This window comes from Lepus europaeus, chromosome 9, assembly GCF_033115175.1.
Source record: "Lepus europaeus isolate LE1 chromosome 9, mLepTim1.pri, whole genome shotgun sequence".
Classification (NCBI taxonomy): Eukaryota; Metazoa; Chordata; class Mammalia; order Lagomorpha; family Leporidae; genus Lepus; species Lepus europaeus.
In genome coordinates, this window is record NC_084835.1 from 12,431,615 (window position 1) to 12,454,323 (window position 22,709).

Sequence of the window (22,709 nt, forward strand, 5' to 3'; positions counted from 1 at the left end):
GAAACACCAGAAACAGTAAATAAGTAGATAAATATAATTTTCCTTCCTGTAATTTTTTAGAAGACAACTGTGAAACTACAAATGATAACTGAAAGAAAGAGTTTTAACATCTTAGGAATTTTAAAGTATGAGAATAATGGCACACAGGACAAAAGTGGCAGATAAATGAAATTATACTGCTGTAAGGTTATAAAATTTGTGAAGTGAAAACATGAAATGTCAGACAAAGGTGAAATAAGAGCGTTAAGAGACCATTGCCAATTGTGAACTATGAAGTGGTATAATAATGACTCTAAAGAGACTTTAAAAGGTAAGGATAGCTTGGCTGGCGCCGTGGCTCAACAGGCTAATCCTCCACCTTGCGGCGCCGGCACACCAGGTTCTAGTCCTAGTCGGGGTGCCGGATTCTGTCCTGCTTGCCCCTCTTCCAGTCCAGCTCTCTGCTGTGGCCAGGGAGTGCAGTGGAGGATGGCCCAAGTGCTTGGGTCCTGCACCCCATGGGAGACCAGGAGAAGCACCTGGCTCCTGCCTTCGGATCAGTGCGGTGCGCCGGCCGCAGCACACCGGCCGCGGCGGCCATTGGAGGGTGAACCAACGGCAAAAGGAAGACCTTTCTCTCTGTCTCTCTCTCTCTCACTGTCCACTCTGCCTGTCAAAAAAAAAAAAAAAAAAAGGTAAGGATGGGAGCCAGCACTGTGGCCTAGTGGGCTAAGCCTCCAGCTGTGTGGTCCAGCATCCCATAAGGGCACCGGTTCATGTCCTGAATGTTCCTCTTCCAATCCAGCTCTCTGCTGTAGCCTGGGAAAGCAGTAGAAGATGGCACAAGTGTTTTGGCTCCTATACCCACGTGGGAGACCTGGAAGAAGCTCCTGGCTCCTGGCACTGGATCGGCTCAGCTTGGGCCGTTGTGGCCATTTGGGGAGTAAACCAGCAGCTGGAAGACCTCTCTATCTTTCCCTCTCTTTGCCTATAACACTATCTCTCAAACAAAATTAAAAAAAAAAAAAAAAAAAGGATGGATATTATTGACCCCTTTAGTAACAGAAATAAGCCCCCTCTCAAAAAAGGAAATAAAATGGCATTTAAAAATTTAATCAAACCAAAAGAAAGTGGGAAAGGAACAATAAACAAGAGACAAGTAAGTAGCAAAAAAAGTAGATCAGAACTCAACCATACCAATAAAATTCACTGAACGCTCCAATTAAAAGCCAGATTAACAGACTGAAATAAGTCAAGATCTAACTATATGCTGTTTACCTGAGATATTTTAAAGACACAAATAAGTAGAAAGTAAAAGAATGAAAGGGAAATTGATATAAATACACACACACACACACACATACGGAAGTATTAGAACGATGATACAGGAGGGCAGGCCGTTGGCCTAGTGGGTTAAGGTGCTATGTGGGCCATCCATATGCCATATGAGAGTGCCTGCTTTGAGTCCCTGGCTCCATTCCCAATTCCAACTTCCTGCTAATGTGCACCTTAAGAGGCAGCAGGTGGTAGCTCAAGTACTTGGGTTCTTGCCACCCACATGAGAGACTCAAATTCAGTTCTTGGATTCTGGCTTTGGCTGCTGTGGGTATTTGGGCACTGAGCCGGCAAAAAGAGCTGGCTCGCTCGCTCTCTCCCACCCTGGCCTCTCAAATAAAATCTAATAATTAAAAATTTAAAGAAAAAAGAATGATGATATAGTAATAGTAGATTAAGGAGACTTCCAAAAAAAAAGAATCCCAAGAGATAAAAAGACATTTCAAGGGCCGACACTGTGGCATAGAGGGTAAAGCCGCTGCCTGTGGTGCCAGTATCCCATATGGGCACCAGCTGCTCCATTTCCTATCCGGCTCTCTGCTGTGGCCTGGGAGGGCACTGGAGGATGACCCAAGTCCTTGGGCCCCTGCACTCGCATGGGAGATCTGGAAGAAGCTCCTGGCTCCTGGCTTCGGATCGGCTCAGCTACAGCCGTTGAAGCCACTTGAGGAGTCAATCAGCGGATGAAGACCTCTCTCTCTGTCTCTGTCTCTCTCTCTGCCTCTGCCTCTCTGCAACTCTATCTTTCAAATAAATCTTTAAAAAAAAGTCTCATAATGACAAGAGGCAATTTATCAGAAAAACCTAATCATAAACATATAAATAACTGTTTTAAATTTCATAAAATAAAAACTGATGTAACTAAAGGCAGAAGAAATAAATTCACAATTACAGTTGAAATATACATATTTAAAAAACTGATACAAGCAGACAAAAAATCAGTATGAATAATGAATATCAAACAAAATGGACACTTCTAGAACATTACGCCTGACAATGTAGAATAATAGCACTTTTTTTTTCTTTTTTCTTTTTTTTGGACAGGCAGAATGGATAGTGAAAGAGAGAAACAGAGAGAAAGGTCTTCCTTTTTGCCGTTGGTTCACCCTCCAATGCCTGTTGCGGCCGGCTCATTGCGCTGATCTGAAGCCAGGAGCCAGGTGCTTTTCCTGGTCTCCCATACGGGTGCAGGGCCCAAGGACTTGGGCCATCCTCCACTGCACTCCCGGGCCATAGCAGGGAGCTGGCCTGGAAGAGGGGCAACCGGGACAGAATCCGATCGGGACCAGAACCTGGTGTGCCGGCGCCGCAAGGCGGAGGATTAGCCTAGTGAGCCGCGGAGCTGGCCTGGATTTTATTTTTATTGTAATGCGGAGCCACTGGAGACTGTGTGAGGCAGGGAAATGTGAAGCAAGCACCTCACATCTCACCTATGTTATCTACCAGTCTACCCTGTCCTGCAGCCACCAGCTGCACACCCACATGGCAGCCTGCCAGTGCCAGCCACACCACATATGCCTCGCTTCTGCTTGGAGAGGCCTGCAGGAAACCACCATGCACTTATGCATTCATGACCCAGAACTGAGAGGGGCTTACCACCCTGGGGATCAGGCCATAACCAATGGGGGGCACGGGGTAAAAGCTCTCATCTTCCACCTCCAAGAGGGGCGACCGTGAGACACACTCCCCATCCATGTTCCTCAGAAGTCTGGCCAGGATCAAGGCTGCCTGTCCACACAGCTGGCTAACTTCCTCCTCTCTACCACTCTCCCCAGTTCCAAAAGCAAATACCCTATATGCTCACCCTGTCTCTGGCTCTGTGTTCTAGGGGGAGCTCAGGCTAATACAAAGTATGCTCTGGTTTGTGGTTTTTTTTTTTTTTTTTTTTTTTTTAAGATTTTATTTTATTTATTTGAAAGACAGAGTTACAGAGAGAGAGAGAAAAAAGTCTTCCATTCGCTGGTTCACTTCCCAGATGGCCACAATGGCCGGAGCTGCACCGATCCAAAGCCAGGAGCTTCTTCTGGGTCTCCCACGTGGGTGCAGGGGCCCAAGGACTTGGGCCATCTTCTACTGCTATCTCAGGCCATAGCAGAGAGCTGGACCGGAAGAAGAGCAGCCAGGACTAGAACTGGTGCCCATGTGGGATGCTGGCACTTCAGGCCAGGGCTTTAATCCACTGCACCACAGTGCCAGCCCCTGATTTATGTTTTCAAAAATATCACTCTTAGGGCTAGCATTGTGGCACAGCAGGTTTAGTCAACATCTGAAATGCCAGCATCCCATTATGGAGTGTTGGTTAAAATCTCTGCTACTATGCCTAGGAAGGCAGCCGAAGATGCCCCAAGTACTCAGACCCCTGCCACCCACATGGGAGACCAGGATGGATCTTGACTCCTGGCTTCAGTCTGGCCCAGACCCAACTGTCATGGCCATTTGAGGAGTGACCCAGTGGATGGAAAATCTATCTATTTCTCTCCTCCCCTACTGCTGCTTTCTCTTTGTCACTCTGCCTTCCAAATAAATAAAAAAAAATTTTTAACAAATAAATATCACTCTGGCCCCTGAGTGGAGAATGGTGCTGTTAGAGGATCGCAGAAGGCTTAGTGTAATAGGAGGCCCAGGCACATGGCCCAAATGCCTACCATGTTCCAAAAGGAGAAGGAAGTCAGGCCAGGAGAGCCCCTACTTTCCCAAGGCACAGAGGCTCTCCCACCTCCTGCAGGTCTGCCATGAGGCAGCACCCAGGGGAGACTGGGTGAAAAGTGTAACAAGTCTCCCAGGCCACATTAGCTGCTTGAGAAACAGGCAGGGGAGGAGGCAGGTGCATCGACCAGACACAACAACCAGAAACCACCCTGAACCATCGCCTGGAGAGAACAAAACCAGGCTCAGAGGCTCAGAAGTTGAGAAGATCCAGCTCATGGATTCTGTGGGAGTCTGCACAGACCATGGTCCTCACTGAAGCTTGCAAACAGAGGTCAGGATTCCGTGTTACTGAGGAGAGACCAAGGCCAGACACGGCCAAGGCACCTGAACACAGAACACAGACCCTGGAAATCCTCCTGCCTTGCCAGCAGCCTGGGCAAGCGGAGACTCACAGAGTCCCCACCATGCCTGCCCTTGTTGCACCCTCCTTGCCTCTCACCAGGGTCAACAGGAACAGCCTCAAGCCTGCCCCCAGTCTTCCTCCTGCACCTGTGGGGCGTTCACTCGGTAGCCGATGTGCAGCTTCTAAAACTGGGAATGAATCATCACTGCTCCACTCTCAGACCTTGGGTGGCAACCTGAGTCGGTAGGATCCGGGCTACGAGACCCACATGAGCTGACTTCCTTGCTGTGGCGTCTCCTCACTTCACCACATCTGCCTCCTGGCTGTGCCCCGCCACACCCACTCCAAGTGGTCTGCACACACTCACATGACCGGCTTTCACGTCTCACCTCCACTGGGACGCCTCGCCTGACCGTTCTTTAAAAGAGTAGCTGCATCCCATACCCAGTCTCTTTTTCCTCAGTGCATGTCACTGTCTGACACAACCCCACATGCTCAATGTGTTAATTTCTACAGTCTCTCCCTTGTGAGTTCTGTGGGAGTCGGGGCTGTACCAGGCTGGGGTCCTGCCACGTGCCCAGCACCCAGCACCGCACCTGGCCTGTAGAAGGTACGCAACACAGGTTTGGGGAAGGAGCTGTCTGCCCCAAGAGCCTGTTGCCTGCTCCTACCTGGTCTCCATCTGTTCACTTGGGCTCCTGGCCACAGGCGACTGCTGGGTAATTTGCATACTGTGAGGAGGAAGGGAGTTTTTCACAGCCCAAAGCACACAAATGGCCTTAAACTACAGCTAAGAACATCCGCCAAGTTGAAACTACCACCTCAGCGCTCCTTTGCAACCCCCACCCTGAGGCTGCTGCCTGTGCTGACTGGACCAGCTGTAGGGGCTTGGTGCTGGGCCCTCCCACCTTGCAGTGCCAGCTTCTCAACCTTTCCCAGCCAGGCTGACCAGTCTTGCAGTCAGCCGCTGGGGGCGGTATCTAGGCTGCTGCTAGCTAGAATGACATCCATATCTGCTAGATCAGAAGTGTAGCTCAGGGTCAGCTAGCATGAAAAGGGCTCCCAGAACACAGATGCTCAAAGGGGCACTGCTCTTCCTCTCCTTCAGTTAGGGAAGTTTCACATGGGGTGAAGGGGGTGGTGGGTAGGAACCACAAGACAGCAACTTCCAGTCCTTGGTTTCAGGCCCTTCTTTTACCTTGGTGACACAGGTGATTCTCCAAATTCCACAGCCAGCCTACACAACCCACCCACCTGCACACCCCTGATGGGTGGGCACACTTGGTCAGCACCCTCTTTTCTAGGATAGATGCATTCAGTTCAGCCTCCTGATACACAGATTCAGGCCCAAGTTACCTTGTCACTACAACTCTCCCTGATGCCACAGGCCCTCCCAAGGCCCTAGGCAGAAGGAAGGCAACTTCTCTTCCTATTCCTGCAGCCCCTTGGCAACAGCACACATCATGGCCACTTTACCTGTTTCAAGTCAGATGCCTTGGAGGGTTAGGGAGGAAATGTAAAATGCAGCCAGAGGACAGGACTGGTGGCCCAGTGACAATCAGAAAAGGATACAGTGCCCTTAGCAAATTCAAGAATAAATAAATCTTCAAAGCTCAGTTCTGGAGGTCAAACAAAAAGGGCATTAGAGTGGGGACTGGCCTAGGGCTGCAAGGTGGGACTCCAGGTTTCTAGATCTGCCTACTTTCATTGAGAATGGGTTCTTAAAAAAAAAAAAAAAAAAATTATTTGAAAGGCAGAGTTACAGAGAGAGAGAGAGATATCTTTCATTTACTGGCTCACTCCCCAAATTCCTGCTGGAGTTGGATCAGAAACTCTATATCCCAGTCTTCCAAGTGGGTGGCAGGGATCCAAATCTGCTGCCTTCCCAGGTACATTAGCAGGAAGCTGTACTGGAAGTAGAGTAGCCAGGACTTGAACCAGTACTCTGATATGGGATGTGCACATCCCAAGCAGTGGCAACACCCGTTCTAAAAAGCCCCTTCTTATTCCTCTTTGTCTCACCAGCAACTAGCATGGTGCCCAGCACATAGTAGGCCTCCAGCAAATTAGAAATCTACTGAAGGTAGGTTCTGGTCATCAGGCCAGGGCAACAGGGCTGAAGACTGCTTTCCAGGGATTCGTGGTCAATGTTGCCAGTGGGAAATCATTCCTGCGTATTAGGTTAAAAGCACCACTGGAGGTTCAGTTCTAAGACCTGTGATCAGCATGGTCCCTCCCAGCACAAACAGATGAATGTATGTGAACAGACTTTCTCCTGAATAACGAAGCAGGCAATGGGAGAGTTCCTTGTTTCTTCACTCTAGAAAAGGACCTTGGGAAGGTCAGTTCTTAGGATAAACTCTAAGACCTGGTCAGACTGACCCAAATACAAGTTCCTGAGCTAGTTTTCATAATGTCTTGGGGCATTCTAAGTCAAAGCAGGAGTGGGAGTTTGCAGGACATTCCTCTGGCCAGCCTCTTGCCCTGGACATTCACTGTCCCTTCTGCCATGACTCGACTCTCCAGGGAAGACTGCCTCACGACTTGCAAACAGGCCAAGAAACGGGAGTGCTGTTCAGGACAACACTAAGACGCTGTAAAACCTCCACTGTGTTAACTGGGTAAAGACACTAGCACCTGGCACTGCTAGTGCCTCCCATCCGCTGGGCCACTTCACCGCACATCAGCCTAAGCAGGCAGTCTTGTTACTCTCCACATCTGAGGGGTAGCAGGCAAGGAGCTGCAGTACACAGGTCCAACGGTGAAACCCCATGTCCTTCACCATATATGTGTCTTCTCTACAAGCACATCACAATTTTTTCAACAAATTTCATCAGTACTTTCCATTTCCTATAGAAATCAAACCAATTCCTGAACAATTGTTAAGGGGAAAAGACGCAGTGTGGGAAAGGACCCTAGCTTCTGACCAAGTCTCGCTTGCTTACAAAGGGCGGCTAGCTCCCAGCACCCTAGTCCCTCCAAGGAAGTTATGACCATCCAAAGCCACTCTCCTGGGAAGCAAGGCACTTCCTCCATGGCCACCTCCCTGCTGCCATCCAAACGCCATGCTCATGGGCCCCTTTTGGCAGGGGAAAACAAACCAGGTGACCAAACCCTAACAGAGCACAGGAGCCCTCCAACTCAATCCAGCCTAATTCAGGCAGCACATCTCGGCCAGGAGGGCAGCGTGGTGATCAGGAGGGTACTGCAAGCTCCTGGCAGTGGCCATGCCTATCAGGAGAGGTTTGCAGCAAGCAATGACTGCATTCAGATGCTGTATGTTCCAAACTGAACTCCCATCATCCCTCTTGTGCCCTGTTACCCTAACCAAGGGAGAACAACCCATCCTGGAAGCCTCAGATGGGTCTTGGGCCTCCCTCCATCTTGTCCTGCAGGCCACACAGTGGTAGAACCATCGGTTCTATTCAGAACCATCGGTAACCTCTAAAAGGGCTTGCAGACATGCCTGACCACGTAGCTTTCTGCCACCCTTGGGACACAGCTGGCAGGACCAGGCAGGCTGTGGTACTTTCTGTGGTTTTGTCACCCCCTCATTCCACAGCTACACACACCTGGGCAAATACCCTCACGCTCCCCTCGTACTCCCATAGCTTTCATGTGCATACACGGTTGTAGTAGCAAAAGCCACTCTCCTGCATTGTTCTCTCACTTATCTTTCAGCTGCTTGCTGAACCTCAGGTCACTGGAGCCCTAGGGAATAAGGGCTCCTGCCTCCCGGGGCTCCCTGAGCACACGGAACACAGCTCCACACCAGCCATCACTACTGCAGAGCCCTGCTTGGCAGGAACAGTCTTAACTGTCAATATTCTGTCCTACGGTAGCCACAATAACCATGTGCTGGTCGGGCCATGTGGTCTAACGCTTGGCTCAGAAATCTGGTCACTATGGCAACAGCATTAATAGCATCCCATTCCACGTACTTGTTTATACATTTCTTTGTCCAACCAGAGGTGAGCCCTTGAAGAATAGGGACTGCCTTCTCCTATTCCGTTTTTCTCTTTGGGGCATAGGACAGTGCCTGCGAGCGAGCAGATACTTACTGAATGAAAGAAGAAACGATGAACAAGTCACCATGTAATCATCTCCTCAGGGTGTAGTTTACCTCTCTGGGCACCAGATAGGTAACTTCTTGCCCACAACCATAATTAAGCTCCACAGAATACTTTCTAGATTTCGGGTGTTTTTCCCTCTTAACCCCATTTCAACTTCCTCTGCTCCAGACAGAAAAGGTCGGCTCAAGGCCATAACTTTTAAACCATACCTTAAGTTTTAAACCAAACCTAAGTCCAAGAGCAAAGAGGATTCTAAAAGCAAAACAAACAGAGAAATGGAGTAACATGGCCTGAAGACTGACATGATGAAGCCCACACCACTAAGGCACAGTCTCCCCAGCACAGCTCACCCGGAGGCTCGGGAGCTGCTGAACCTAACTTTGAGCTTTCGGGAAATATAAGGGACACAGGAACAAGGGAAAAGACAGGAAGAGGAAACTGTAAGACCTGAAGTGACTCTTACAAAAAGGGAAATCAACATCATTTAAAAAAAAATTAGTCAAGTTTATTCAAAACTAAAAGGGTGAGGAGAAATAAATAAAACTGAACTAAAAGCAAGAAGGGCGTGCATTTGTCACAGTGGTTAAGACACCACTTGGGGCATCCACATCCCATTTCAGTTTGAGAAATGTTTGAGTCCCAGTTCCACTTCCAATCGCCATTTCTTGTTCATGTGTACCCTGGGAAGCCTGTCGCCCACTAGAAGACCAGATTAACTCCAACCTTCAGCCTGGCCCAGCCCTAGCTGCTGCAGGTATTTGGGGAGTGGGCTAGCAGAGAGAAGATCTCTGTCTTTTCTCTGTCTGCCTTTCAAATAAATTTTTAAAACAAATAAATAAAAAATTGTAAAAGGTTTAAGAGGCTCACTGACATGGTTTGAATATGGTCTGTCCCCTTCAAAACTCATGTTGAAATGTAATCCCCATTATGAGATATTAAGAAGTGGGACCAGATGGGACCTTTAAGAGATGATTAGGTTTCTGGCCTCATGAATGGATTAACCTACTCATGGATTAAGGGGCTAATGGGTTAATGGAGAGTGGGTCTGCGATCAAAGCCAGTCTGGCTAGGTCTCTCACCATGTGATGACCTGTGCTGCTGCCTTGGGACCCTGCCAGCAAGACGGCCATCATCAAATATAGGCCCCTGACCTTGGACAGAACTGTGATCCAAAATAAACCTCTTTTCTTCTACTTAGCCAGTCTGTGATACTGTGCTATTAACAACTGGCAAAGAACTGAGACATGCACCAACCAAATGCAAAGCTGCAACTCACACTGGGCTACGGGTCAGGGGAAACACTGTAAAAGACATTTAGGGGACAGCTGGAGAAACTTAAAGATGGACTACACAATAGATACTATCGTGAAAATATGAATTTCCTTAGTTGTGAAAAGGATATTATGCTTATTCTTATATCTGCATTTTTAAAAGCTGCATTTTGAGGTATTCAGGGGTGAAGTATGAAGTCTGTTACTTTCAAATTAAAAAAATCATATAATGTAGAAAAATAAAACAAATACAGCAAAATGTGGACAACTATTAATTCTAGGAGGAGGATCTATACAGGGTTCAACTTTTCTGCAACTTTTCTGTATGTTTGGAATTTTTCATAGCATAAAGCTGAGAAGAATGAAATAAAAGTACTAATAATATCCTCAGAATGAAAGACATGAAAAAGAACTGGAAATCTTGGAAACTAACAGTACTTCAGTCAAAATAAAGAAACCAAGAAATGAATACCAGAACAGATACAGCTGTAAAGAAAATTAGAAAGCTGGAAGGGGGCTGGCGCTGTGGCATAGTAGGTGGGGCCGCTGCCTGCACTGCTGGCATCCCATATGGGTGCTGGTTCCGGTCCTGGCTGCTCCACTTCCAATCCAGCTCTCTGCTATGGTCTAGGAGGGCAGTGGAAGATGGCCCAAGTCCTTGGGCTCCTGTACCTGCCTGGGAGACCTGGAGGAAGCTCCTGGCTCCTGGCTTCAGATCAGCATAGCTCTGGACATTGCGGCCATCTGGGGAATGAACCAGCTGATGGAAGACCTCTCTCTCTGCCTCTGCCTTTCGGAAACTCTGTGTAACTCTGTCTTTCAAATAAATAAATAAATCTAAAAAATAAGAAAGAAAGCTGGAAGGCAGAGTCTAGGGATATCCAGCATGGTACAACTAGCTATGAAACTGGAGGAAAGGCAAAAGATGTGGAGGGTAGATCCTCCACTTCCAGCTCGTGTTCCGTACATCCCCCAGAAGGAAGGACAGAGAAAGGCCAAAAGGAGCTACCCAAAGAAGTAAAAAGAAAATTCCATAGAGCTCTGGAAATACAGGAACTTTCATATTGATTACACACGTGTACATCAGGATACCTCTGGGAAAGTATTAAGTACTAGGAAGAAAGAACAAAACAAGGCAATTAAGGGGATAAAAAGTAACCTGGACCTTAAAAACATAACACTCAGTGAAAATAGCTAGATGCAGAACACAATATTAAATAATTCCATTTATATATAATGTCCCAAACAGGCACAACTATAGCAACAGAGAACAGAGTAGTAGATGTTGGAAGCTAGGATGAATAGAACTGATTTCTAATGGCTATGAGGTTTCTTTTGGGGTGATGAAAATATCCTAAAAGTGTTTGTTGTGATGGTTGTACAACTCTCTTTTTTTATGATTACTTATTTATTTGAAAGACAGTGATAGACAGAAAGGGAGAAACAGAGAGATCTTCCTTCCATCTGTTCATTCACTCCCAAAATGGCCCCAACGGCAGGGGTAGGGCTAGGCAGAAGCTAGTAGCCTGGAACTCCATCTAGGTCTCCCACATGGGTGGCAGGGGCCCAGGCACTTGGACCATCTTCCATTGTCTTCCCAGGAGCATTAGCAGGAAGCTGGGTGGGAAGCAGAGTAGCCTGTACTCGAGCCAGCACTCCAATATGCCATCCCAAATGACGGCTTAATTTGCTGCACCACAACATCAACTCGTGCACAGTTCCTAAGTATATAAAAAATACTGAATTGTATACTTTAAGTGGGAGGATTTTATGGATTTCTTTTTAAAGGAAATTAATACAGAGCTACTTTAGACAGGAGTCAGGGAAGGTCAATGCAGATAGCGCCAAACAATAACCTGCTGATGTATACATGCACGCCTCCAGACACACAGCAAACACAAAGCTACCCTGACACACCGGGCTTCCCAGCCATCACCACTATCCCTCCCAGCAGCAGGGGTGCCCTGGGTTCCCATGAGGTCTCATTCTTCACCTCACATTCGTTTCTGCTTCCACATGCTCTTTGTTAGAATTTGCAAGGTGCCCTACAGCTCTTGCATGGTACCACCCTGGTGCCCCACCCTCCTGGACCAGTTCTCAGAGCTCAGCGCAGCCAGCAGGGGGTCCAGAGACACCCTTCGTTACTCAGTGGTCGCTCCCACTTTTCCATCACTGGCTCACTCACTCACCATACAGCATGTACACAGGCAACCTCTACCTGCTGGAGGGAAAATAACCCAAAGAAAATTGTAGAGTCAGAATTACATTGAGATATTTACCTGAGAATTTCAGTAATAATTCTTTTTTGTGTATATTTCATACAACTTTCACATATTTCATAAAATTGACTTTTTTCTGCAATCTCATCTATAAATATAAATATGGAAGATATTAAAAATTTGTACCTAGCAAACTGAAGTTTATTCTGACAACTATGATCCATTTTTTGGTCATAAAATCACTACTATTTGAATGCACATACATAGGTAAAACCCAAGAATAAAAGACAAGCCTAACAAAGGTCAAGTTTTCACTGGAAACTATAAACAGAATACTTTTAATTCTAAAAATTCTTAATTTTTACAATCCTTGGTAATAAAAATTGTAGGCATGGGCATTATCTGGTTTGAAATGACAAGCAACTTTTTTCAGAGAATGAGGGATTCCTGAGCCAGCAGAGGTTCCAAAGATCACAGAGCCCAGCATCATCCCATAACAGACAAGGATACTGATGCAGTGCTGGGCGCCAATTCGAGTCCTAGGTGCTCCACTTCCTATCTAGCTCCCTGCTATAGCCTGGGAAAGCAGTGGAAGATGACCCAAGTGCCTGGGCCTCTGCACCCACATGGGAGACCTAGAAGAAACTCCTGGCTCCTGCCTTTGGATCGGCACAGCTCCAACCATTGCGGCCAATTGAGGAGTGAACCAGCGGATAGAAGACCCCTCTCTCTCCTTCTGCCACTCCCTCTCTATAACTCTGCCTTTCAAATACATAAATAAATCTTTAAAAAGAAAAAAAGAAGTCACCTCAGTAGACAGCACATTTACTCACATGACTTGTCACAGTCCAGTACATATCCAGGTAACCTTCCAGACCCCTGGGCAAGCCCTCAAGGTCAAAGATGCACCAGAACTGTTCTTCTATAGTCAGGCCTCGTTTTAGACTGAAAAACTGTTAACACTATGGCAGAGTCCTTGTGACTATTTATTCTTTTTTTTTTTTTTTTGAAAGGCAGAAAGACAGAGATGAATCTGCTGGTTCACTCCCTAAATGCCCACAATAGCCAAGGATGAGCCAGACTGAAGCCAGGAGCCCAGAACTCAATCCAGCTCTCCCACACAGGTGGCAGGAATCCAATTATTTGATCCATCACCTGTTGCCTCCAAGGGTGCTCATTAGCAGGAACCTGGAACCAGAAGCAGAACTGGGACTAGAACCTAAGCACTCGAACTAGGAATGTGGGCATCCTAAATGGTATCCTAACAACTGCACCAAATACCTGCCGCCCATTGTTTGGTTGGTTTTTTTGAGAGGCAGAGACGGGGTGTTGGGGGGGCTGGGATGCCCACAGGCCAGGGGTCCAAAGCCGGGAGCCTGTGACTTCATCTAGGTCTCCCATGTTGGTGGCAAGAATCCAACCAACTTGAGCCATCACTGCCGCCTTTAAGGGTCTGCACGAGCAGAAAACTGGAGTCAGCAGCTGGCACCAATATGGAAACCAGGTATTCCAATATGGTATGTAGGCATCCCTAACCAGTGTCTTAAATGCCAGGCCAAACGCCTGCTCCATTGTGACTGTTTTTAATCATCAAATCCATCCCTGAAAGACCTGCCAAGAAAAACAAACTTGTAGCTTCTGAGGAAGATTGTGAATACATAGCATTACAGTTGAATAAACATTAGGGAAACACAAGTACAGTTTCTCAAGGAGACAACTCTGAAAGGGACAGCAACCATCTACATATTTTAGCTACAGGTTGTTATGTTTTTAAAAATAGACACATTACAGATGCCTTCAATTTAGAACACGGTTATATCCTGATAAACCCATTTTAAGTTGAATATCATTAAGTCACAAGTGCACTGAATACACCTGGCCTATCAAGCACCAGAGCTTAGCAACACAGCATGCTGTCAAGTGTTGGCTGTTACCTGTCATGATGTCAGCATTGACTGGGAGCTGTGTCACTGGCGCTGCCCAGCATCCAACAGAGCATTGGACCACATGGTGCTAGCCAGGGATAAAATCCAAATTCGAAGTAGTAGAATGCATATGGCTTTTACACCATTGTAAAGTCAAAAAAATCATGCATCATAAATCAGGGACCATTTGTACTTTCCAGCCACACTCCTTATTTGGGACAGTGTCACCGTCATCACTCATGAACATATGTGAAAACCTCTAAGAAGTGATGCTCACAAGTCATCTAGGATGAAGCTGACCTTTTTTCAAAACAGAAAGAGAAGGCTGCAAGGTAAAGCGATGCAAGGAAGAATAGGGAGCATGTATTTTAACTGCAGTTAGAAAGGAGCTACTGATGACAGATGGCCCTTATTTAGGAACTCAAAGCAAGTTAGCGAGACCCTTTATCTAACAGCATTTGGTTTTGTTTTCTGTTGCTATGTGAACAGTAAAACAGCATTTTGTAGGCCAGTCTAGAAGATGGGATTTTTCTGTTATTCCAACACTCACTCCAACTAATTTGAATTTAATAGGAGCATATTTTTATTTGTCTAATAAGTACCTGATACTAGAATGTTGATATATGGCTCATTAAAATGTAAAATGCAAAAGATCTATGATGGCCTAAATTTTTTTTAACTTAATTTATTTGAGCAGCAGGGAGAACAAGAAAGTTTTACTCTCCAAATGCCTACAAAGGCTGGAGCTGGGAACACAACCCAATTCCCAGGTAATGTGGCAGGAACTTGAGCCATCATCACTGCCTCCCAGGGTCTGCATTAGCAAGAAGCTGAAACCAGAGCCAGGAACTGAACCCAGGCACTCTGATGTAGGATGTGCACATCTTAACCACTATGCTAAATGCTCACTCCCTATGATGGCCTAGATTTTAAATCGGTCCCAACCTACTGCATTTGTTGGTTTGTCTGTGTCTGCTGGCAGTAGCAGAGAATATAATGCATAGCAAGGAAGAAACAGCTGCAGACTAGAAGCCCTCAGGCTAGGCTTTGGTTCAGACTTTGCCATAGAAAGGCCTTCATCTGCTCCTCTGTAAAATGGAGATTATCTCTCCCAGGGGTGGTAAGAATCAAATGGAACAATGCATGAGAGAAGTGGTGACAACTGAGAAGATGCAGGCACAGTGAGGGAGGGCTGCTCCTCTCACTACTGAACTCCAAGAACTCCTCACGCCCAAAACTCCCCAAGGAAACCACACAGCATCAGGCCTCAGCAAGGGCCAGCCACAGGCCCAGCGCTCCACTTGACCAGTGGGAGGCCAAGACAACCTAAAAGGGCTTAATGAGGAAAGAAATGCTGAAGGTCTCCTCCATTCTTCCTCCCTCTGATCTGTCCTGGGCTTAGGGTCACTGTCTACATCTCCCTTCAGGGTTACACTGCGCTGGAGGCTAACCTCTCCTTACCCAGAAAATCCTACACACAAGTAACACAGGTATGATTTTCTTCACTTTACTGATAGGGTCAGGGATCAGTGGGTGACCTGCACAGAGTCAGCCAGGCAATCAGAGAAAGCAAGCTTCCCACCCTTTCCCTTGCTTTGGGTGTTCCACATCAAAGGCCATGCTCAAGCTACGCTAGATCCCCTAGGGGCCATGTCCTTGAAGGCAGGGGGGGTGCAGGTGAAACAGGTTAGAAGGGACACGCCCAAGGTAATATGTGGCAAGGCCAAAACTTTAACCTGGGGCAGTGCAGTTCTGAAACTGGCCCTCTTCGCACTATGCACACTGCCTCAGGATTCTAAGAACCCCGGGGAGGCAAGGTTTATTTTGCAATGAGGATGGTTGTCACTGATCTCAAGAACAGATTTCTTCAGACAGCCAGGCTGACCTAGAACTTCTCTCTTATCTAACAGTCCTTTTGCTATTTCTGATGAAAACTTAAAAAGTCACACTGATGTTATTCAAACAGAAAAAGTACATGAGCAAAGCAAGACCCTGGACTGGGAAGACTGAGAAGGCAAACTTTAAAAAGAAACCCATTCCTTTGGCCCCAACCTGACCCCTGTTTTGCAAGTGCCAGGAGCAGCTACAAAACAAAGGTGACTTGTAGGGCCAGAGGAAGCTCAAGAACCAAGGTCAAAGGTCCTGCAATCTGGAGGCCCAGGCCCAAGGCCACAGACTTTACCTCTGTGAAGGAGAGATCTGGCAGCATCCCCGACAAGGGGACCGCAAGTCTGATAGAGAGCCGAATAAAGGGGTACAATTCTACAAGGCTGACCTCTGTGCTGGACTTCAGGCCTGTGTATCTAGTGCAGAAATGAGTTTACATAACAGGCCTTTGTGTTGGCCCAGATAAGAGTGAGCAGAGGAGCAGTCAGAATGTTTTTAAGGATTTAGAACCAGCAGAGATTTCCTGGGGGACAGTGAGGTGGGGAGGAATGAGGGCTAGGGGAGGAGCAAATTCACACATCATCTGTCTCATCCAGGGAGGACAAATGGTAACAGCAGCTATAAAACAATGCCTTGTGTGTGTCTGTATTATAAACCCTTGGTCTTACTTACAACAGCACTGTCAGGATAAACAAGGAAAGGGTAACACTGATTGCTTCTTCTCAGAGAGTACTGGGTGGCTCAGCAGGCAGAGAGAAGAAAGACTTTCCTGTTTCATCTTATCAAGACTTTGAAATTTTGGAATATGAACCAAGTGAATGGATTTATCTATTCAAAAAATCAGTCAAGGAAATTTAAAACTATTTTAGGTATGTCCATAGTTGTCCAACAACCCTACGATGCAGGAAGAACAAAGATTTTAGTCCCATTTCATGGATGAGGAAGACTGAGGCTCCAAGAAGGAATGTGACACGCCTAAGGTTGTGGCAGGGTTGGAAGTAGATCAGACTCCTGATCTAGTGCTCTTTTCTGGGAACCCCACAGTCTAGAAGACGAGCAGCATTCAAGTTCATTTTCCCAGTGGCTCAGAGCCACAGCCAAATGAATCTAAAGGCAAAGGAAATGACAACCACACACCAATACAAAGCTTTACAACTGATACAGCCACACATGTGAGCTGTTTAAGGCTATCTAAATGTTCTACTAAGGACCAGCATTGTAGTACAGCAGGTTCAGCCACTGCCTGCAACACCAGCATCCCACAGGGGTAGTGGTTCAAGTCCTGGCTACTCCACTTCCAATCCAGCTCCCTACTAATGTGCCTGGGAAAGCAGTAGAGGATGACACAAATGTTTAGTCCCCTGCCACCCTTATGGGAGACCTGTATGGAGTTCCAAGCTCCTGGCTTCAGCCTGGCCCAGCCTCAGTGGTTGTGGCCATTTGAGGAGTGAACCAAAGGATGGAAGATTCTCTCTTTCTCTCCCTCTCTCTCCCTTCTCTTCTCACTCTCTCTGTAACATTGTCTGTCAAGTAAATAAATCTTTAAAAAAATAAGTGTTCTGATTCCTTGAAACTCTCCACATTTCTATAAATCTTTATAAAATAATGCCCAAGTCCACATTCTTTGCTCAGTGAGTGCAGTGATCCAACTGTATTTTTACCAGATTCATTAACCCTCAGAATCTCAGGGTTTATTAATTTAGAGGAACATCAAAAGATAGCTCATGTATAACAATGAGCACTAGGCTTAGGAGCCAGCCAAACCCTGGATTCAAATCCTGGTTTTGTCAGGGACTTTGAAGTGATCCGGAGTAAGCCAGTCACTTCACGTACCCTGGCCTCAGCTTCCCTTCTACAAATAAGAATCAACGAACAAGCATGTACTGAACACCATTTGATGCTTGCCAAAGGGATCCTTGCAACTTCAAGGAACTTACCTTCTACAGGGGGAGATAAGCAAACCAGGTAATTTCAATTCTCACCGAGTGCCATGATCAGACACGACAGAGTGATGGAACAGAGGATTTGTGAAGTCAAGGAAGGCCTCCCTGAGAGGTGGCATTCACACTGGAAGCTGAGTGATGAGCTAGTGGTTATACAGGGATCTAGGTGTAAAGTATGACAGGCAGAGGAGCAGCTACAAAAGTTCTGAGGCTCGAGCCAGGTATATTATTGGTGCCACTGTTAAGACATGGCTTGGAATGACCGCATCCCATATCAGAGTGCCCGGGTTTGAGTTCCAACTCTGCTATCCATTCCCGCTTCATGCTAATGTGCACCCTGGGAGGAAAGTATTTGGGTTCCTGCCATCCACATGGGAGACGAGACTGAGTTCTAGGCTCATGACTTCAGCCTGGCCCAGCCCTGAAAACAGAAGATGACAGATTTTTCTGTCTACCTTTCAAATAATTAAAAAAAAAGGGGGGGGGGGGGGCGGGCCTTGAAGCAGAAATACAGCTGCCATGGTTCAAGGACAGAAGACTGACGAGGCCGGAGAGTCAGGTGGGAGCGACAGAGTAGAGGGAGATGAAGTTGGAGAGGCAGGCATGGTCCATCTCTCTGAGTAAGGAGTTTGTGTCTTATCCTGGTTGTGATGGGAAGTGACTATAGCAATAAAGGAATTTAATTGGATCTGTGATTTTTCAAATGCTTTATTTTGGGGCAGCAGAACTCTTTAATCAAATAATGGAGCTTCACTACACAACAAGATACAAGCCCTTCTGAACCTCTGCCCTGATGGAAAGCTTTGATCACACCAAGTGCTCTATCCCTAAGACTCTTCAAATTCTACCAAAACCCAGGACGGTTCAGAGAGAAGAGTGGACGCTTCTTGGACCCAGAACAGTTTTCTAACTAAATCCTTGATGCACACTTACTTTCTGCAGGAACAACAGTAAACTGTGTTTCATCAAGGTTCCAGTTAAAAATCATACTGCTGAGACAAAGGGACGGAAAACAGACCAGTGGTTGCCAGGGGACATGTGAAAGGAGGGAAGTGACTATAAAGGAAACAAGGAACTTTCTGGGTTGATAGAAATATTCTCTCTCTTGATTGGGATGGTGGTTACATGTCTGTGTACATCTGTCAAAAATCACAGATCTCAACAAGTAAAATGGGTAAAGTTTACTGTGTGTAAATTAAGCCTCACTAAACCCTACTTAAAAAAAAAAAAAATCACACGGCTGGAAGATGTCTCAGATGAGGAAACAGACTGGGAGAGGGGAAAGATGACAGCTTCCCGCTGAGTCAGCAGACCCCAGGAATCCTAACTTTTAGGGCAATATCCTTTCAGTTCCATCCTGTTCAGTTTTCATTCCTAGCCACCATAGTGGGACGGGCTTCAGGTTTTCCTGACTGCAAAATGAGAAGGTAAATCATTGCCAAAGGCTCTCCCACTCAGTCAGATCCTAAGCAGCAGTCCTGTAGGGGAAAATCCTCAATATTTCGCAGACAGAAAAAACTGGGAGGGGAGGGGAGTGCCTAGCCCTGGGACTTCCCAGCTGTGCGCCCTGGAGGTAATGATATCCTCCAGTCAACAGAGAGCACACCTGTCAAACAGGTGGCTCACAGAAGCCCCTCAAGAAAGGTAGTCGCTATGCTATGAGATGTCACCATACCCAGATAGCTCTTCTGCACCCAGGGCCACCTAGGAAAGACAATGTGGAGGTGATCACAGGAAAAGAAACCACATACTGCCAGGCTCTGCATTGCATAACCTGTGCTTGGGTGCACAGTCCACCCTGGCTCCGCTCTGCTGGGGCACATGTTGTTATCTTGACAGGTAAACAGGAACACTGACCCCTCCCCTGACCACCGTCAGCACAGGCTACCATCAACACTCAGACACAGGCCCCCAGCTTGCCAGGAGGTCACCAGTGCCCTTCATGCCTCTGTTTTCACACTCCACTGTCCTTGCAGCTGCTGGTGTCACCTCAGGGCACAAACTCAGCTATAGACACACTCCACCCATGCCAGCACTTCCCCTCCACTTGCTCCAAAAGAGGTGGTCCCAAGTGACTCAAAGCTGCCTGCCTGCACCTTGCTGTTTTCCATCTCATAGTGACCAAAACACACAGAAACCCAGAAGATTTTTTTAAAACAAAACAAAACAAAAACAGCCTTTAGGCAGGATTTTCTGTTTCCCTGGTCACATCTAGTCTACAGGCATCTGGTCATAATGTCTGTTAGATGAGTTTGTCTCTACAGAGGGGCAAGAGGGAGGCAACACCCAGAAATTATCCCAATTTATAGCAACAAAGACAAAGCTAAGTAACCTGGCCAAAGGCAACAGTGAGCAAGCCTACAGCCACCCAGAGAGGCAGAGCGCCATGGCAGGAGCCAGGCTCGAGGGACTCCCATCTTCCTGGCTCGACTTCTTGAAAACACAGAGACAGCCCTGCTGCTCCAGCCCCAGGCCCGGAGTTCTGAAGATCAGGTAAATTCAAAACCATGGAGGAACGTACAGAATCCTGCAGTAAAGTCAACTCTGGGAGAGAGAACAATGCTCTCTCCAGTCCAGGTCTCCTAGTCGGTTACCGAGGGCTGCCACCCAGGTTAAGAAACTCTGATTTCATTCATCACAAACATTATTTATCAAGCCAGCGCCAGGACATTGTGGCAACCACATCCTGCTGTTTCTATTCGGAGCCGTTGCCAAAGCTTGGTCCTCTCCCCCCATCTTCCGGTGTCTGTGAAGTTTTCGGTTTCTATCAAACTCCAGCTGGGGGAAGGGACCCAGTGCTGGCCCCGGTCGAGTAAAGTTCCACCACCAGGTCCACAAAGAGACTGCTGGAGGCGTGGCCAGGCCGGAAATTCTGACAAAAACTTTTGGCCCTCCGGTCCTAGAAGCGACTACTTCCCGATCCCACCAGCCTTGGGGGCGTCGCTTTCTGGCCGAGGAGCCAAAGGAGCGTCCCCCGCACGCTGGGGCGCCCCCCTCCTGCCAGCCGCAGAACTCAGTTTTACAGGTTGCCTTCTACCAGAGAAGTTATTTTAGAGCAAACCTCCCCACCCCCCGCCGCCGCCAGGGTGTGAGCTCCGGAGGCCGGAGCCCCCTCCTCCACACTCCCTCTCTCCCACCCCAACCCAAAGCCGGCGCTCCGCGTACTTGAACCCGGCCCGGACCCCAAGGCCCAGGCCTGCTCCCGCAGGAAGAAGGGAGAGGGGAAGCAAAATTCTGGGATTTGCCGGAAACCCCTGACCAATCCGCTGTGGGGGGGCTCTCAACCGGCGCCCGCCCCGCCCGCTGAGGGAGAACCTTCCAGGGGCCCCGCGCCGGCCTCCCACCTTGACCCGCTTGCCCTGGATCTCCAGCGTCTTCATGGTGAAGTCGACGCCGATGGTGCTGCCCTGGCGCTCCGAGAAGGCGCCGGTCTTGAAGCGCTGCACCACGCAGGTCTTGCCCACGCTCGCGTCGCCCACCAGCACCAGCTTAAACAGGAAATCGTACTGCTCGTCCGGGTCCCCCGGACCCGGGCCCGGGCCGGCCATGGCCTCACGGGAGCCGAAAGGCCGGCGCTTCGGACGCTAGGGCCGGCCTGGCTCACGCAAGCCGCGGGCTGAGCTCCGTCAGCTCCAGCCCGCGGGCCGCCTGGCGACGTGGAGCCGCCCCAACACCTGAACCAGCGGCGCCGCCGACCGCCGGCCTCGGCCCCGCCTCGGTCCCGGCCCGGCCCCGCCCGGACCCGGAGCCCCGACCCGGAGTCCCGCGGGCTCAGCTCCGCCCGGACTGCCGTGGCCCGGCCCTCAGCGGCGTTCCGGCTCGGCCCTCAACTCCGCGCCAGGCCAGTCAAGCCCTCAGGCCCGCCCCGGAGCCGCCCTCGGCCCGCCCCCCGGCGCTGCCTCCGGGGTCTCCTCAGCCCGATTCCGCCCAGACCCCGCCCCCCAAACGGCCCCCGAGCCCGCCCTCAGCATCCCGACTCCGCCCCCACCCCGTCCCGCCCTCGGCAGCGCCGTCCCGGAAGTCCAACCACTCCTCCGCGCAGCCACTCTCAGGCCCGCCCCCAGGAAGACTCCGCCCCATCACAGCTCTCGGCCCGCCCCCAGCCCAACTGTGCCCTCAGGGATGCTCTGGGCCCCGCCCCTTCCACGCTCCTTTCCTCAGCTCCGCCCCCCAACGCCACGCCACGCCCCATCGCCAACTGGCCCCGCCCTCAAACCAGCGTCCTCCCCAGCAGCCTTGACCCGGGGTCCTGGCCTGCCTCCCCCAGGCGGGATCAGCCTGCCTGGGCGCTCCCACCTGCTGACCTCCCAGATCCATAACCAGGACTAAGCTCAAGGCAAGGGTGGGGCCTCTGGGCCTGCACGCCCACAGCCCTTGGACTCCGAATGGCCTCTTCCAGATTGGATCTTGGAGGACAGTGGCAACCAAGGACAGTGTCACCTCAGCCCTCACACTGACAGGCAGGCAGCTCAGAGTCCCACGCACAGGAACGTGGCACTGGCGGCACACGACGAGGAAGAAAGAAGTCCTCCGTGGGCCACAAATTCGACTGCCACAGAACTGGAGATGAGGCCAAAATCTTTGTGAGGAGAGCGACCCCGCGTCCTGTTTGGCGGAAGGCTAGGCCAGGAGGAGGGCTGGGGAGATCCCGTCACAAAGGCAGCCTGGCCGTGGTCGCAGCAGCTGCCCTCGTGGCTCAGCCGGGGTTATGGGTCCAGCTGACGGAACTGACCCATCCAAAATGCACCTCAGCCTGAGACGAGGGCCAGGGAGACGCCTGGGGGCTTGGTGGAAGGGCAGACCAGCTCCTGAGCAGGCCCAGAGAACCAAGGCACCTCAGAGAAATGAGGCCCAAGCATCTGCATGAAGTGTAAGGGCTTCTCAACCCTCAGGAAGGGAGAGGACTGAGAACATGCCCGCTTCAGACAGCGTCTCTTAAAAATATATACATATATATGTATATATATATATATATATATATATATATATATATATATTTGAAAGGCAGAGTTTCAGAGAGAAGGG

General features: G+C 48.8%; 1 protein-coding gene across 1 annotated transcript in view; it reads right to left on the bottom strand.

The window, feature by feature from the left end:
• The window catches only part of RAB43 (RAB43, member RAS oncogene family), a 29,353-nt gene extending 7,919 nt beyond the window's left edge, over nt 1–21,434 (bottom strand). The window contains exon 1 of the mRNA XM_062200551.1: nt 21,029–21,434. Coding sequence (XP_062056535.1) covers nt 21,029–21,232 — 204 coding nt within the window. The 5' untranslated portion in view covers nt 21,233–21,434. The remainder of the gene's footprint in view (nt 1–21,028) is intronic.
• Nucleotides 21,435–22,709: the final 1,275 nt, after the last annotated feature.